This window comes from Corylus avellana, chromosome ca8 (assembly GCF_901000735.1).
Source record: "Corylus avellana chromosome ca8, CavTom2PMs-1.0".
Classification (NCBI taxonomy): domain Eukaryota; kingdom Viridiplantae; phylum Streptophyta; class Magnoliopsida; order Fagales; family Betulaceae; genus Corylus; species Corylus avellana.
Window position 1 is genome coordinate 3,284,844 of NC_081548.1, and position 15,315 is coordinate 3,300,158.

At 34.8% G+C, this 15,315-nt stretch overlaps 2 protein-coding genes across 3 annotated transcripts; both read left to right on the forward strand.

Moving 5' to 3' along the window:
• The first annotated feature begins 140 nt into the window (after positions 1-140).
• Positions 141-5,583, forward strand: LOC132189018 (calcium uptake protein, mitochondrial-like). 2 transcript variants are annotated; one of them, XM_059603486.1, is made up of 8 exons: positions 141-420; positions 529-596; positions 951-1,174; positions 1,350-1,433; positions 2,129-2,342; positions 3,585-3,690; positions 3,781-3,881; positions 5,051-5,583. In XM_059603486.1, the coding sequence occupies exons 1-8, from the start codon at positions 186-188 to the stop codon at positions 5,264-5,266; spliced, it is 1,248 nt and encodes a 415-aa protein (XP_059459469.1). In that variant the 5' UTR covers positions 141-185; the 3' UTR covers positions 5,267-5,583. The 2 variants fall into 2 exon arrangements, with proteins under 2 accessions (XP_059459469.1, XP_059459468.1); XM_059603485.1 differs by having other exon boundaries at positions 3,585-3,881.
• Positions 5,584-6,915: 1,332 nt separating this feature from the next.
• Positions 6,916-11,503, forward strand: LOC132190636 (protein PHOX1). The gene is made up of 3 exons (XM_059605676.1): positions 6,916-9,529; positions 9,625-9,885; positions 11,027-11,503. Exons 1-2 carry the CDS (start codon positions 7,543-7,545, stop codon positions 9,771-9,773), a joined length of 2,136 nt encoding a protein of 711 aa, XP_059461659.1. The 5' UTR covers positions 6,916-7,542; the 3' UTR covers positions 9,774-9,885; positions 11,027-11,503.
• Positions 11,504-15,315: the final 3,812 nt, after the last annotated feature.

Here is a 15,315-nt window from a genome sequence, read left to right on the forward strand (position 1 = left end):
CTCTCGGTAACTGACGCGCCCAAACATACAATTTTAGTGGGCTAAATGCTCAGGCCCATTTACTTATCTTGATTGGGCCATGAGCCGGGGACGTTTTCTTCGTCTTCGTCGTTTTTTTTTTTGGTTGGTGTGTGTGCAAAATGTCTCTCTCTCTCTGTAACTGACGCGCCGATCTCACTCTCATTATGCGTTCCATTCCGTCTCTGAAATGGGCTGCGGCGATCACGATAGGCTCGGGCCTAGGGTTCCTACACTGGTCTTCCACCCCCGATTCCGAATCTGATTCCAATTCCGATTCCGATTCCGCTTTCTTCAAGAAGCCTCTTTTGTCTTTCGCCGACTGGTCAGCAGCCGCCTCTGAATCTGCCTCTGCATTTCGCAAATTAGCACTGCCTGAAAGCCCTAAATACCTCTTTGGAGGTATTTGGTCACAATAATTATTCAAATGCTTATTTTTTAGGTGTGTTTGATTTTTTTTGGATCGGCTATTCAAATTCATTGAGTTGTTAATCGTTGTTGTGGTTGCAGATGCATATAGGAGAAAGATTTTCTTTAACTATGAGAAGCGCATCAGGTTGCGAAGTCCTCCTGAAAAGGTGACCATGACATACAAATTCACATTGTTTCATTCTTTGTACCTAATTTGAGATGTTGTTAATCGGCATTAATATCCAGCTAAATTGTTTCCTTCATCAATTTGTGTTACTCAGCTTGAAAATCTTGGTATAGGGTTATTTATATTGTTTCCTTCATCAATTTGTATTGGGATTGATTGTTTGCTAATACTTGGTTATAAAGTTGTTTGGGTTATTGTTACTTGTATACTTTTACTTCTACTTGAACTTAGAGCCTATACAGTACATTGGGTTAATAAAAAAAGGTTTTTGAGGTTTTGTTTTTTGGTGAATACAAATCCTATTGACAATGTCTTTTGCCATTCTTGCATGCAGGTTTTTGAGTACTTTGCATCTTTTTCGTCACCGGAAGGAGAATTACTTATGACACCAGAAGATCTAATGCGGGCAGTTGTTCCTGTTTTCCCTCCATCAGAGTCCAACCTTGTTAGAGATGGATATTTGAGAGGAGAAAGGAGCCCTGGTGACTTACGATGTGATCCTTCGGATTTTTTTATGCTTTTTGATGTGAACAATGATGGACATATATCTTTTAAAGAGTGAGTTGCCTATTTTTATTCTCATCTATGTCAATATCTTGTTATAAAAGGAGGATCTAGGGGTTTCTTTTTTTGGGTGGGGGCGAATCAATAGATTATTTGGTAATTTGGTAAGTGTATTATATAATTTTTCTTCTTTTTGAGTGTACGGTTCTTATGATTTTCTCTGTAACAGGTATATCTTTTTTGTGACGCTACTCAGCATTCCAGAGTCGAGCTTTTGTGTGGCATTCAAAATGTTTGACATTGACAATAATGGGTTGGTAGTAATGAATCCTTTTGCATATTGATATTATTTAGTCGCAAGATGGAGGTTTCATTTACTCAGTAGCATTAATATGCTTATTGTATATTGTTACTTTTGCTTTTGGGTCTCGTATGGTCCACTTGTCACTTTTACCTATCAAAAAAAAATGGTCCACTTGTCACTTTTAAACTTCATTATCGGTTTAAGGCGTTAATTCACACACATTGAGCTGATCTATTGGCTGCCATTGGTTATCTAGTAGTAAGTTATTTTAATGATTATTATTTGACTGTAAAGGGAAGGGAAGCCTTGGACGTTTAGAATTTAGAATTGCAATAGTTTTGTATTTCTCTACAATCATTTTCCATTACTACTTATTGATATTTTTTATTTCAATATGTCAATGCAATAAGTCCAACCAGAAGCAGTCTTCATGGGGTTTATGACTGCAATTTTAAAGTATTATTCTTTGAAACGGCTAAGAGCAATTTCATTCTCATAAAATATACAACAACATCAAAAGTAAAAAATGACTGATTTTTTTACAAGTATCATTAACTTAGAACTACTGATATTTAAAGTATTATTTTATGCATGCTGACTTCTAGATTGGTAGTCTTTTACTAAATTTACTTAACTCTTCAGGCTGCTCTTCTTTCCTGTTCATCTTCTTCTTCACATCTTTGACCTTCTATATCCATATGTAGGGAGATAGATAAGGAAGAATTCAAGAAAGTGATGGCTTTAATGCGAGCTCATCATAGACAAGGGGCTCAACACAGGGAAGGGCTTCGAACTGGGTTAAAATTTCGTCGTTCTGTAGAAAATGGAGGCCTGGTGGAGTTTTTCTTCGGTAAGGATGGAAGGGAACGCCTCCAACACGATAAATTTTTCCAATTTATGCGGGATTTGCATGACGAGGTAAGTTGCCTGCCCCTTCTCCAAATTGTTAATAGCTTTGAAACTTATTTTGTTATCAATAGTGGCCACTTCGCTTGTTGCCACTAGGTTTGTGAAACCTTAAATTAGCAATCCTAACTTAAGTAATAAAAGGGTTAAGATTGAGCCAGAATTAGTGAAATAAAACCATCTAAGATGAAGATACCTTATTTTGTAATTGGGCCTCTGGCAATAACTGATTACTGAAACATAGAGATCAAAACAGATTTCATTTTATGATTCATCATTGTGCAAATTATAAGGAAAATACGGGTAGTGGCTTCACATGTTAATGAATGGAATGGATGATGAAAACCAATGATGTACTGTAGCAGTAGTGATATTTGTAGTAAGTTCTGCTTCCAAACAAAAACCATAAATGAAATCACGTTTGTTTACAATTGGTACTGTCCTTTTACACTTAAATGTAGTCTGTATATGCTAATGTGCATCACCCCAGGAAGGGAGAAATGCTACTAATGTCTACAAAGTTGATGAGGAATAAAATGAACATTCGGAACATCAAATATAGGTGGAAAGCAGTACTGTCCTTTTATTTGCATATGTACTTGTATGTGCTAAATGCATCACCGCAGAAGCGAATACAATTACTGCTAATGTGAAGAACTTTGGTTGTAAATTGAAAAGCTGTATGGCTAGGGGGTTTTTCAATCTTGCCTGTATTTGGATTGTTCTTATGCTACAACAGCCTTATTATTGCTATGATGATTTTTTTTCTTATGAATTAAAAGAAAAGGTATTATACTGATTGCAGCTTCTAATGAAAACATTGCTTAGTGTGAGTACTTGAATGATTATTAGGTACACTGCTTGAGCAATGGCTTCTCATAAAATCAATAAATTTTCACGGGCATTTTATTCTTCTCTTCCTCATCAAAGGTTTCTAGAAATATATTGGATGACAAACGTGTCTTACTTGGTGGTTATTTAATAATATTGTTTATGCATCAGTTCCCCCCTCTCTTTTCAAACTTTTCAGAGGCTAATAGCACATCGATATTGTTTTCATGCTTATTTTTACGGGGAGGGATTACTTGAAATATATGATTAGTTTGCACAAGGGGAAATTGCGTCTGAACTTTCCCAATTTTTTATTTTTATGTAACCACTCTAAGTTTAACTGTTTTGATTCTGCAAAGTTTGTTTTTATCTCCTAGATGCTGTCTTCAAGTCATCTATGTGAACGTATAATTTATTTTGTAGATTCTGAGATTGGAGTTTGCTCATTATGACTACAAGTTACGAGGAACTATATCAGCTAAGGACTTTGCGTTGTCAATGGTTGCTTCTGCTGACATGAGTCATTTAGGCAAGTTGCTTGATCGGGTTGATGAATTGAACAATGTTCCGCAACTTAGTGATATTCGCATTACATTTGAGGAGTTCAAACATGTTGCAGAGCTACGTAGAAAATTGGAGCCACTTTCTTTGGCCCTTTTCAGTTTTGGAGAAGTGAATGGCCTGTTAACAAGAAAAGACTTTCAACGAGCTGCATCCCAAGTACGATACTTTTTATTTTCTCCTTGTTTATTTGATTTTCCTATTCTTGTGGTTATGTTTGTATATTCTGAGAAAGTTCTCAGAATTCTTTTTGTTTGATAAGTAATAATCCAATATTATTAAAAGCGTAAGGCGCTCCTCAGTATACTGGAAGTACAGAAAAGAAAACACCTAACTAGAAAGAGAAAAGTGAACAAAAAAATCATCATAACTAAATGACAGAGGGGAGAGTTTTTGGGGCCAATTACTTCCTAAAAAAAGGGTCCTCAAAATTGCTGGAAAACTTCTTTTAAGTTAAATTTGTTGGAAGACCTCTGCATCAATAGTCACACAAGCCTTGTTTAAAATGAGTAGCACGGTGGTTGCTGCATGTTTGAACAAGACTGCACAACATTATGTATGTTGAGTTCCTAGTGTTTGATATTATTGTGCAAGTCCATTTTATTAAACCAGACTGAGATGCTCCCGTTTGAAGGATGGTTAGGACTCTAATAACCATGGGTGTTGAGCTTTTGGCTTGATGTAAGCCTGACATAAATGAGCATATGTCATTTTTATAAATACATGAAAAAAAATAATTTGTGGTTTCCTTTGCAGATTTGGGCAATCCTGTCAAGATTATGATGGGAGATTCTGTCTAATCATTATTTTGTCCAAGATATATTGCACATAATTGTTGAACTCATTATTTTTTATGTATGCGGCGTAAGGTTTTTGAACAATTCAATAATGAGTAATACTATACACCACATTTTTATCCTATTTTGCTAATGTAACATTGTCAATTAGTTCTTATTATTTTTTTTTTTTAAGCAATGACTGCTGATCTAAGGGTTGTTTGATAGTGCTACATCAGCAAAATAGGATAAAAACGTGGTGTATAGCATTTCTTTAATAATAAAACCCATAGAAAACTGAAATTTCCCAAATGCAAACATATTTTGCTAAGTTTTCGTCCATTTCTTTATTTGTTGGATTTTTTTTTTGCTGCATCGTGCATATATCTATCGAATTTTATCTTTATTGCTAAATTTATGTCGTGATTTGGTTCCTGATTGTCTTTCCTAGTGAATTCTGAAATTGATTATCTACCCTAGTGAATTCTGAAATTGCTTTCTGTCCCCCTTTCTTTTCTTTTCTTTTTAATGCAATTGTTTATGCAATATCAGGTATGTAATTTATCCCTATCTGATAATGTGGTTGAAATCATTTTCCACATATTTGACACCAATCGAGATGGAAATTTAACCTATGATGAGTTTGTGAGAGTCTTGTACAAACGGGAAAGGGATATCACCCGACCTGTGGAGGAAGGAGTCCCGGGCTTATTGTCGTGCTTCCGGAACCGCTCAAATGATTTCTCCTTTTCACGGTTCCTTTCTTGACACACACCTGTGCCTGTGCGTAGTCTCTGAAGTTTGCTCAAGGATGCTTCTGATGGATCCGAAGGATTCCAATCTCTTGTAAATTTACTCAATTAGGCAATTTCTGTTAATAGGAGGCTTCACGTTTGCCTTCTTGATCCCTACCTAGGTGAGAATGCATAGGCCCTGAAGAATGATTCTGATAACTTGAAGGTTTGACCCTTTTGTACATGGAATGAATAGGTAAACTTTATTTCTTAAGAAGTGCTTGGATCAAACTTTGAACTCTTAACAATGAAGTATACGACATTTTATAGCATAAATGTACATTTTCTCTTTGTCCTACTCCTAAGCTACGCATGTTTATGTTCACTTCCAATATTCGTAGTTATGATGAGGATTTGTATTAACTTGCCTTTCAAGGTTCAAAAGAGAGAGAGATGGAGTTAACTTTCTCTTTGTCCTCATCTTACGCATAAAATAAAGTAAATTTAAGTAAAAAGTTTACCACAAATTTGTCCTTTAAATCGGGTTAAAAGGACTTCTTCTTTTTTTTTTTTTTTCAATTCAATCTATTAAATTTTAGTATGATTTTTATATATATTTTAAAATGTACGTAAGAATCACATGCTCTAAAAAAATGTCAATAAGTAATGTTATATACCGTATTTTTTATCCTAATTTGGTATGTCATCTCTCAAGGGATATGTTTACTGATCTCTTTTTTCCTTTATTCTCAAATAAAAAGTTAAAGCAATAACAATCATTTTTTTTTTCCTCATAAAAAGCTCAAAATTCATTTTACTGATCTCTTTTTTCCTTTCTTCTCAAAAAAAAAGGTTAAAGCATTAACAATCATTTTTTTTTTCTCATAAAAAGCTCAAAATTCATTTTATCTTTATGTCACTTTATACCAAAATCTCTTAGAAAGGTTTATCAAATGATTAGTGATGAAAGGGGTGGTATTGTTGGTGGAGCCACCCAGAAGCTCCTGTGTATAGATGCCCTTCAAGGTGAAAGCCCATGCAGTCTTGCTGGCTACCCGTTTAGCCTCTTTCTCTGGGTTGCAATTTACTTGCCTTGGAAGGGGATGATGCTCTTCTAGTGGTTTTAGCTATAAACAAACCATCCTTATTTTTCTCTTGAAACTTTGCTCATTGTATTGCTGATGTTAGTTTGGTTTTATCTTCCTTTTAAAGTTAGAATATTTTGAAAATGTCTTTTAGTGCCAATTTTTTGGCACATGCTTTAAGTAAATGGGTCGCTTCTTATCTTGTTTTTGGAAGCATTCCTATATAATCTTCTATTCTCTTTTCCATCCGGATAAAAAATAAGAAAAATCATTTACCCTTTACTGTATCCCTTTCCTTATTCAATTAAAAAAAAACACTAATCGATCATTTCCTCATAATGTTCGAAAAACAAATCGAACATGTTCCTCGAATATTCGAAAGTAAAAAAAAAAAAAAAACAACTCACCGAGTCTATGATCTCTTTAAAATATGTTAAAAGTAAAAATTACAGGTGGAAAACATGGTTGTCTTGTCCCTTGCTTCTCTGGCGTAATGGGTGATAGGCCTAACCTCTTTTTGGCGCTTGCAAGACACGGCAAAACAACTACTAAAGAAAGACAAAACCTCCAATACGCCATTATCGACATCACGCGCGTCTACGGGAGGTGGGGAATTCTATTTCCACTTGGGGGCGGTGAGTTGACCCTGTGTTCCGGGAAACCCTAAAGCACAGAAAATGTCTGTTATTTCCATACATTCCCTCTGCAACCCGATACACCATTATCGTCCACACGCTTCCTCTAGAAGACGTAGCTTATCGTATAGAATCAATTCAAATCCCAAATCTCCATTGAGAAAGATTGAGACTAGCTTTTCTCTTTTCAAACTCTTATTCAGACGGAGAAAGTAGACAGAAAGAGATTTTATTCTTTTATTGTTACTATAACTTGTGAAATTGGGTTTTGGGATTTGGGTTGTTCTTGGTTTTTATATTTGCATGATTTTCTGTTGTGGGTTTTGATTAGAATTCAATCAGACTTCTTCGGCGTCAACCTTTTGGATAATTTTTCCTTTATGTTGATTTTTTTTTTTTTTGAATTTTTAATTTCCATTTGTATGAACCAGTCAAGTTGGTTTTGCTTGCTTACAGGGTCTTCTTCCTTGTATATGTATGGCTATTATTAATTGGTGGAGAGGGCTTTGATTGGAATAGAAATTAAAGCTTGTAAAGCTTTGATTTTGAGGGGCTGCTTCTCTCGTTTCTGACTTTTGTCGAATTCATCAATGGGAAAGCCGACGGGGAAGAAGAAGAATCAGCTAGAACAAAAGCATGCCAATGCAAACGGAAAGCCTAGCAAGCCCTCCGATCGAACCTCGAAAGCCATGGATGAGGACACAGCAATCTTCATCAACATGTCCCAAGAGCTCAAAGAAGAAGGTAACAAACTCTTTTACAAGCGTGACCACGAGGGCGCCATGTTGAAATATGAAAAGGCCCTCAAACTCTTACCTAGGACTCACATTGATGTTGCACATCTGCGTTGCAATATGGCTTCTTGTTATATGCAATTGGGTCTCGGTGAGTACCCTCGAGCAATCAATGAATGCAATTTAGCTTTAGAAGTGTCGCAGAAATTTAGTAAAGCACTGTTGAAGAGAGGCAGGTGTTATGAGGCTTTGAATCGATTGGATTTGGCGTTGAGAGATGTTAATACTGTTTTGAGTATGGAACCTAATAATATTACGGCTTTGGAGACTGTGGAGAGGTTGCGAAAGACGATGAGCGAAAAGGGTATTGATGTTGATGAGAAAGTGATTGGTTTGACTCATGTGGAGCAGCCCAGTGCTTTAAAGTTGGGTAAAGTGGCGAAAGAGAAATTAAGAAAGAAGAAGAGTAGGAGAGATGAATTGAAGGCAGAGGATAAGGCGGTTGTGCAAGAGAAGGTGAGTGCTGTTAAGGATAAGGAAGTGATTGCGAAGACAGTGGAGGAAGAGAAAGTAGTTATGGAGCCTGTTAAGGAACAAAAAGTGGTTACAAAGACAGTGAAGTTGGTGTTTGGGGAGGATATTAGGAGGGGGGAGTTACCAGTTAATTGTAGCATGAAGTTGGTAAGGGAGATAATTCAGGATAGGTTTCCAGGACTGAAGGGTGTTCTTGTGAAGTACAGGGATCAAGAGGGTGATTTGGTTACAATCACTACTACGGATGAGCTGAGGTTGGCTGAATCATCTGGTGACTCAGAAGGGTCTCTTAGGTTGTATGTTGCAGAAGTAAGTGCTGATCAGGAGCCGGTCTATGAGGGAATGAACGATGAGGAGGAGGTGCATGAGAATGGTAGTAAATCAAGTAATCTTGTTGAAAATGGGGATGTGGGGAACGGAAAAGAAGTTGAAAGAGGGTTGTCTACTATTGAGGACTGGATTATACAGTTTGCACGATTGTTCAAAAACCATGTTGGGTTTGATTCTGATTCGTACTTGGATCTTCATGAGCTAGGCATGAAGCTATACTCAGAGGCTATGGAGGACACTGTGACAAATGAGGATGCTCAACAACTGTTTGAAATGGCTGCAGATAAGTTCCAAGAGATGGCAGCTTTGGCATTGTTCAATTGGGGGAATGTTCACTTGTCCAGGGCAAGGAAGCGGGTATTCCTATCAGAAGATAGTTCGAGGGAATCTGTACTTGAGAAGATTAAGGCTGCATATGAGTGGGCACATAAAGAGTACGCGAAGGCTGAAAAGAAGTATGAAGAAGCTCTAAAAATCAAACCAGACTTTTATGAAGGTTATCTTGCACTTGGGCAACAGCAATTTGAGCAGTCAAAGCTCTGTTGGTACTATGCAGTTGGGAGAAAGACTGAATTAGAGACTGGGCCTTCCTCAGAGGTCTTACAGCTATATAACAAGGCTGAAGACAGCATGGAGAAAGGCATGCTGATGTTGGAAGAGATGGAGGAGCGGCGTCTAAATGGACTCTCCAAATCAGAGAAATATGAAGAAAATTTGCAGAAAATGGGGTTGGATGGTCTATTTCAAGATATTTCTGCCGAGGAAGCTGCAGAGCAGGCTGCGAACATGAAATCACAGATATACCTCTTATGGGGCACCTTGCTTTATGAGCGTTCAATTGTGGAATATAAGCTAGAATTACCAACTTGGGAAGAGTGTTTAGAGGTTGCGGTTGAGAAGTTTGAACTTGCGGGAGCTTCTCCAACAGATATAGCTGTTATGGTAAAGAACCACAGTTCTAATGAAACAGCCTTGGAAGGTAATGTGTAAAATTTTGCTTCTTAATTGTCTTGTATATCCTTACGGATTCGGTCATGGTTACTGGAAACATTTGAATACTCTACAACCATGCAGGTCTTGGATTCAAAATTGATGAGATAATTCAAGCCTGGAATGAGATGTACGATGCTAAGAGGTGGCAGTTTGGTGCTCCATCTTTTCGGCTTGAACCTTTGTTTCGTAGGCGGGTTCCAAAGCTTCATTCTGTCTTGGAGCATGCTTGATTTTTTTTTTTCTTTCGGTTGATGGTTGCATATTCTTTAGGGGCATTGAGCAAATGCTTCAGCTTCCTTTAGTTCAATCTTCAAAAGCGCTGTCTTTGCGAAATTAAGATAGGTAAGCCTATGTCTATCACATTGCTCGTTGAGTTAGAGAGTTCTCTAATTCTTTTATTTTTTTAATTTTTTATTTTATTTTAAGTGTTTAACCATTGCATGCTATGCACTACCTCACCCTCATTCATGAGGAAAATGGAATCAAATTTAAACACTTGAATTTTAAGAGAATGTATGCACAGCCTACTAAAATTTTGAATGCTTATCTTTGACTAAAAATATGATTTTTAGCAAGCATGGGTTGGATGGCAATACACATATCCTCAAATAGATTTTACTTGAGTGTAGTAAAGGAAAACCTTTTGCATTGGGATTTTGGATGGGGTTTTGTGTTCTCTTAATATAAAATATCAATGTATCTCTCTCTCTCTTTTTTCTTTTTTTTTTTTTTTTTTGCTTTAATTAGATGTATAAATATTTATCTATCACTAATTAATCTTATATGTCAAACCACCACTGATTGTAATTGGTAGAATGACTTGGAATAAATGAAAGTAAACGGCAATCAACATTAATAATTGGCAAACAATGCTTTTTTTTGATAAGTAATAATTGGCAAACAATGCTAATAATGCTTTACAAGATTTTTATATGTATATTAGACACAAATAAGTTATTGATGGGATTCCAGAAGATCCGAAGAAGTACTGACATGATTGGATGCCAAGTTCTCTCTACTTTTAGTTTTTTGTTATAATGATATGGAACTCCTCACTACTAATGACATGATTTAAGTGGGTGCCTGATGAGGAAGGCCAAAGAGGACTAATAAAAGATGGAGGTTCCTTTGGCATGTACAGAAGCCCTTGATTTAAGTTAGAAGGATGTTTAGACATTTTGTTGGTTTATGATGCATTTGAGCGTAGACAACATTTGCTAGATATTGTTGGATCGATATGGCGGTGTTGTTGGAATCTAACAGCAAATTGAGTACTTGATTGACCACATGAGTTTGTTCTTTCCTTAATAGCTCCTACGTCTCTCATTTTTCATTTGCTGTATATATATTTTTTTTCTCAATATATATTGCAAATTCATTTTGAATTAGAATTTCTCTCAATCTATATGTCGATGCCAATAGCAAAATTAGCATAACTGGACTGATTGAAACCTGTTCTCTTTGGTCCTTTCTGTCAATGCAGGCTTTTGCATGGATTATTGTGTTTTTAGCTCGTTGTTTTGCTATGGGAGCAAAGGACGACCATGTCTAAATGTTGGTTTTGAATGAGAGTGTCAGTCAGTAGGCCTTGAAGCCGACTATGTCATTCATTTTTCTGGGAATTCATTTTTCTTCCTTTCTTTTCACAGCAATTTCAGCTGTTCACAGTTTGAGATAAGGGGTATATGATTGGATCTGATTGTATATGGTATTCGTCTGTCTGCTCACTTGTGAGTTGTGGGTTTTATATAGCAGAAAAGAGTATTCTTTCATATAGGAGTACACTGGCTTCTTTCTTCTTTTTTCTTTTGCTGAATTTGTCATATCTTGTCCAGATGAATGGGATTGGATATCAAGGAAATAATTCAGTCAAGTGTGTTTTAACTTTAATGTGGGTTTTGATTAGTCTTTTTTATGTTTATCAATTGTATTTTGCTGGGAAATAAAGAATTTTATTTTACTTTTGGAATTCAACTGATGGGTGTGGCTATTTTCATTTCCATTTGGCCTGTAAAATGTTCTGGAAACCAATTCTCTTTGTAATTTTGTTGCTATAATGCCCAAAAGGAGCCTCTGTAATTTTGCCTTTCTAATTTTAGTTCATTCAAAGATATGTTTTGGTGAATGCCCATGATTGTGGATTGGGATATTATTTTCTAAACTGATGAAACCTAGTTGGTTAATGGATCATTTGTTTGATAACATTTTTTTCTTTTTAAATTTTTAAAATAAAAACATTAACAAATAATCTAAAATACTCAAAACTACTTTTACTTTTATGTCATAGCAGAACAAATTTTTAAACTAAAAACACCATCTAAAACATATTAACAAATGGAGAATTTTTAAACTAATATTTATAGAAAGTAAAGAACAGAACAGCTAGAGAATTTGTCAGTGTGATTGAAGATTACACTCATTTCACATAGGTTAAAGTAATGTGATTTAATAGCTTTTCTTTTCTTTTTTGTTTTAAGTAATGGATATAGAAAGCCATTTAAAATACATTACGGACACTAATATAAAATATATGTAATAAATAAGTGTGAAGCATAGCATTACTCGTGAATTTTAAAAAATAGCGAACTAGAGAATGGACAGAAATTTCCTCTAAACTCTGAAGGAAATATTATCCAACTCATTTAAAATAGTGCCAAGTATCTATAAACATTTAAAACCCACATTAAATTTAGTCTAAGAACATCTCCATCAGTTTAATTAAAAGACCAATATTAACTATATTTAGTTATTATTGCTCTTTTTTTAGCTCCAACAAAATAGCTTGCCATTAGCTAGAATAACTACATTGCTATAATGAATTGCAATTTGGAACTATTCACTGTAGCACACTATATGAATAAAATATTGTTTATTGTTTATTTATTTCACTTATTTTCACCCAATATATTTTATTTCTTCCGAACACCTCTTCACATCTGCTACGTATCTCTCTCAAATACAAAATTTCTTCACACAGTTGGATAAAAAATTGGATGTAGACAAAAATTATTTCATGTAAACACACATATGGAAACAAATCAATTGCAGTTGGATAAAAAAATTTAATGCAAAAAAAATTTATTGCATAGAAACACATGGATATAAACAAATCAATTGTAGTTGGATGAAAAAAATTGATTTATGTTATTAATTTTAAGAATTAGTACCTGCACGTGAGATGAATGTTCCTCATATGTGTTTATTTTTGTTTTTATGAATGATTTTTATATATGTATTTGTTTTTCATTTAATTAAGTGTTGGCAATAATATAATAAAAAAAAATGAAAAATAATATTTTAAAACAAGTAGAGAATGAAATAGAGAATCTGTTGAAGTGTGTAGTGAAAAAGAGTAATTTTAGGTGATCGACTTGTGTCCTACTTGTGTTCCATTAAGAATGATGTGGCTATTAAAATTATCATTTAATCAAAATTCAATAATGATCAATCATAAACACAATTGTGATTTTAATAGCTACATTATTCTTAGTAGGACATAAGTAGGTCACCTAAAATTATTCAATGAAAAAATAATAATTAAAGTAAACAATTATATTTTTTTACTAAGTAAAATATATAATGCTACTAGAGATGCTCTAAGTTAAATAACTTAAAAATTTAGGGAAAAATATAAAAAAGCCCCCAAACTACCAGCCGTTTTCGATTTAGCTCCATAATGTTTCAAAAGTGATAAAGTAGCCCCTCAAACTACTAAACAATTGCATTTTGGCTACTCCGTTAGTCAAAACCGTCAGTTTGTCAGTTTGGACGGAAACTGAAAAACAACGTCGTTTTGTTGGGGGGCTTTTTTTATATTTTTTTCTTTTTTTTTTCTTCATAAAAGGGCATTGCAGTAACTTACCCATAACAAAACGACGTCGTTTTGTAGTTTCCGTCCAAACTGACGGTTTTGACTAACGGAGTAGCCAAAATGTAATACTTTGGTAGTTTGGGAGACTACTTTATCACTTTTGAAATATTAGGGGGTTAAATCGAAAACGGTTGATAGTTTAGAGAGCTTTTTTATATTTTTCCCAAAAATTTAATATGTTCTCTATGAAAATTTCTGTCCATAGTTGTGCTTTAATTTAGTTTGTTAAACAACACCCCACCACACCGCACTGTTCATGGACCACGACACTGTTCATGGATAAAAAAAAAAAAGAAAAAAATAATAATAATAATTGGTATGAAAAAATGAAAAAGTGGTATTGGGAAATAAAAAATTTTGTTTTGTAATGATTTTTTTATTTGAATAGTAATAAAAAGTAAAAAGTGAGTGATTTGATATAAAAGTAAGAATATTTTTTTGGAAAAAAAATGAAGTGAATAGTGTGATGGACGTAGAGGCGAATGTGAGGAGGTTTAACAAACATCCCCTTAAAATCTCAAATTCAAAGGAGCACACACTACGAGACCGACACTACAATGAATACCATGCGAACACCGGTTAGAAGGAAATCTCGAACTCTGAGACGCATCATGACCATACATCACTATTAGATGTACATATCTCAACCGTTCATCTATTTAAAATTCCTCAGTGTAATATACAGACAGCCTGATGAATCCGACAATAACTGTAGACGATTGAAACCCCAAAAGAGAGTGAGAGAAAGAATTACTTGTCCCAGATGTAGAGAAAGAATGAGAATCAAAAGAAAGAGCTTCTTGTTCTTGTGTTAGTTCTCACTCTTGAAGACTTCTCAATTATATAAATATAAATATATATTCTTTATTATAATCTCTCGACAAAAAGAAAAAGGGTTGATTGTTTGATATAATATCAAATTTAGGGTTCTCTATCCGATCCCAAATCATTGATCTTCTTCGTCTTCTTCTTTCGAAATTTGAGAAGATGGAGAACGCCAGAAGAGCATCCCATGCTGGTTCTTGGTACACTGACAATCGTAAGTCTCTCTCACATATTTACAGACCTTTTTAAGTTAAAATGTATACCCATCTGTTTGGTTACTGGGAAAACCAAAGAAAGAAATGGTTTTTTTTCCCCAAAAGATTGCGGCTTTATGGGACTCGAGTTGCATGCAATGAGGTATATTTGAATTAAAGGGCTACTGGGTTTTGAGGTGATAGTGTGATGTCAAATTTTTGGATTGCTTTTGGGAAAATTAATTGATTTTCTATTTTTTATTTTTACCACAAGGTATATGTTCATTGGACAAGTAGAGTGGAGGACTTGTCATGTAGGATTTTTCATGAAAAGAGAGTTTGGTTGATGAGGATTTTGAGTGTAGCATTAAGTGTTTGTAAAAAGGTGTCGGTCTGGTTGAAAACTGCATAGCGGCACGCTTTTCAGGCAAAACTTCCAAGCAGTGACTACTTGATTGCTGAGTTGAATGTTAACAAACTTTGGAAGAGGTTTATGGATTACAAATCCTAATGGCAATGAGGTCTAGCTATTGAATAAACACATCTTAATCATCAATTAGCCCAGATGGAAGAAACCCAGAAAGCATGAATTATTACTGGTTCATTACAACTTTAGTGTTAGCACTTAGCAGTACTGCGTTATAGTAACATGTTACTTAAGTGTGAAAAATGGTTGCTGTTGTGATTCAAATACTCTTAACTTGAATACTCCACTACTTCATCTGTCTAAAACATAAGAGTAAATTAGAAAACAACTAATGTTAATATGAAGTACATTGAAATCCATCGTAGTTCAGTATTAAGTAAATTTGATACATGCTTTATTTATTTACTGGTAAGACTATCTAAGGGTTGAACATTTTCATCCTTTATTGTTATAAT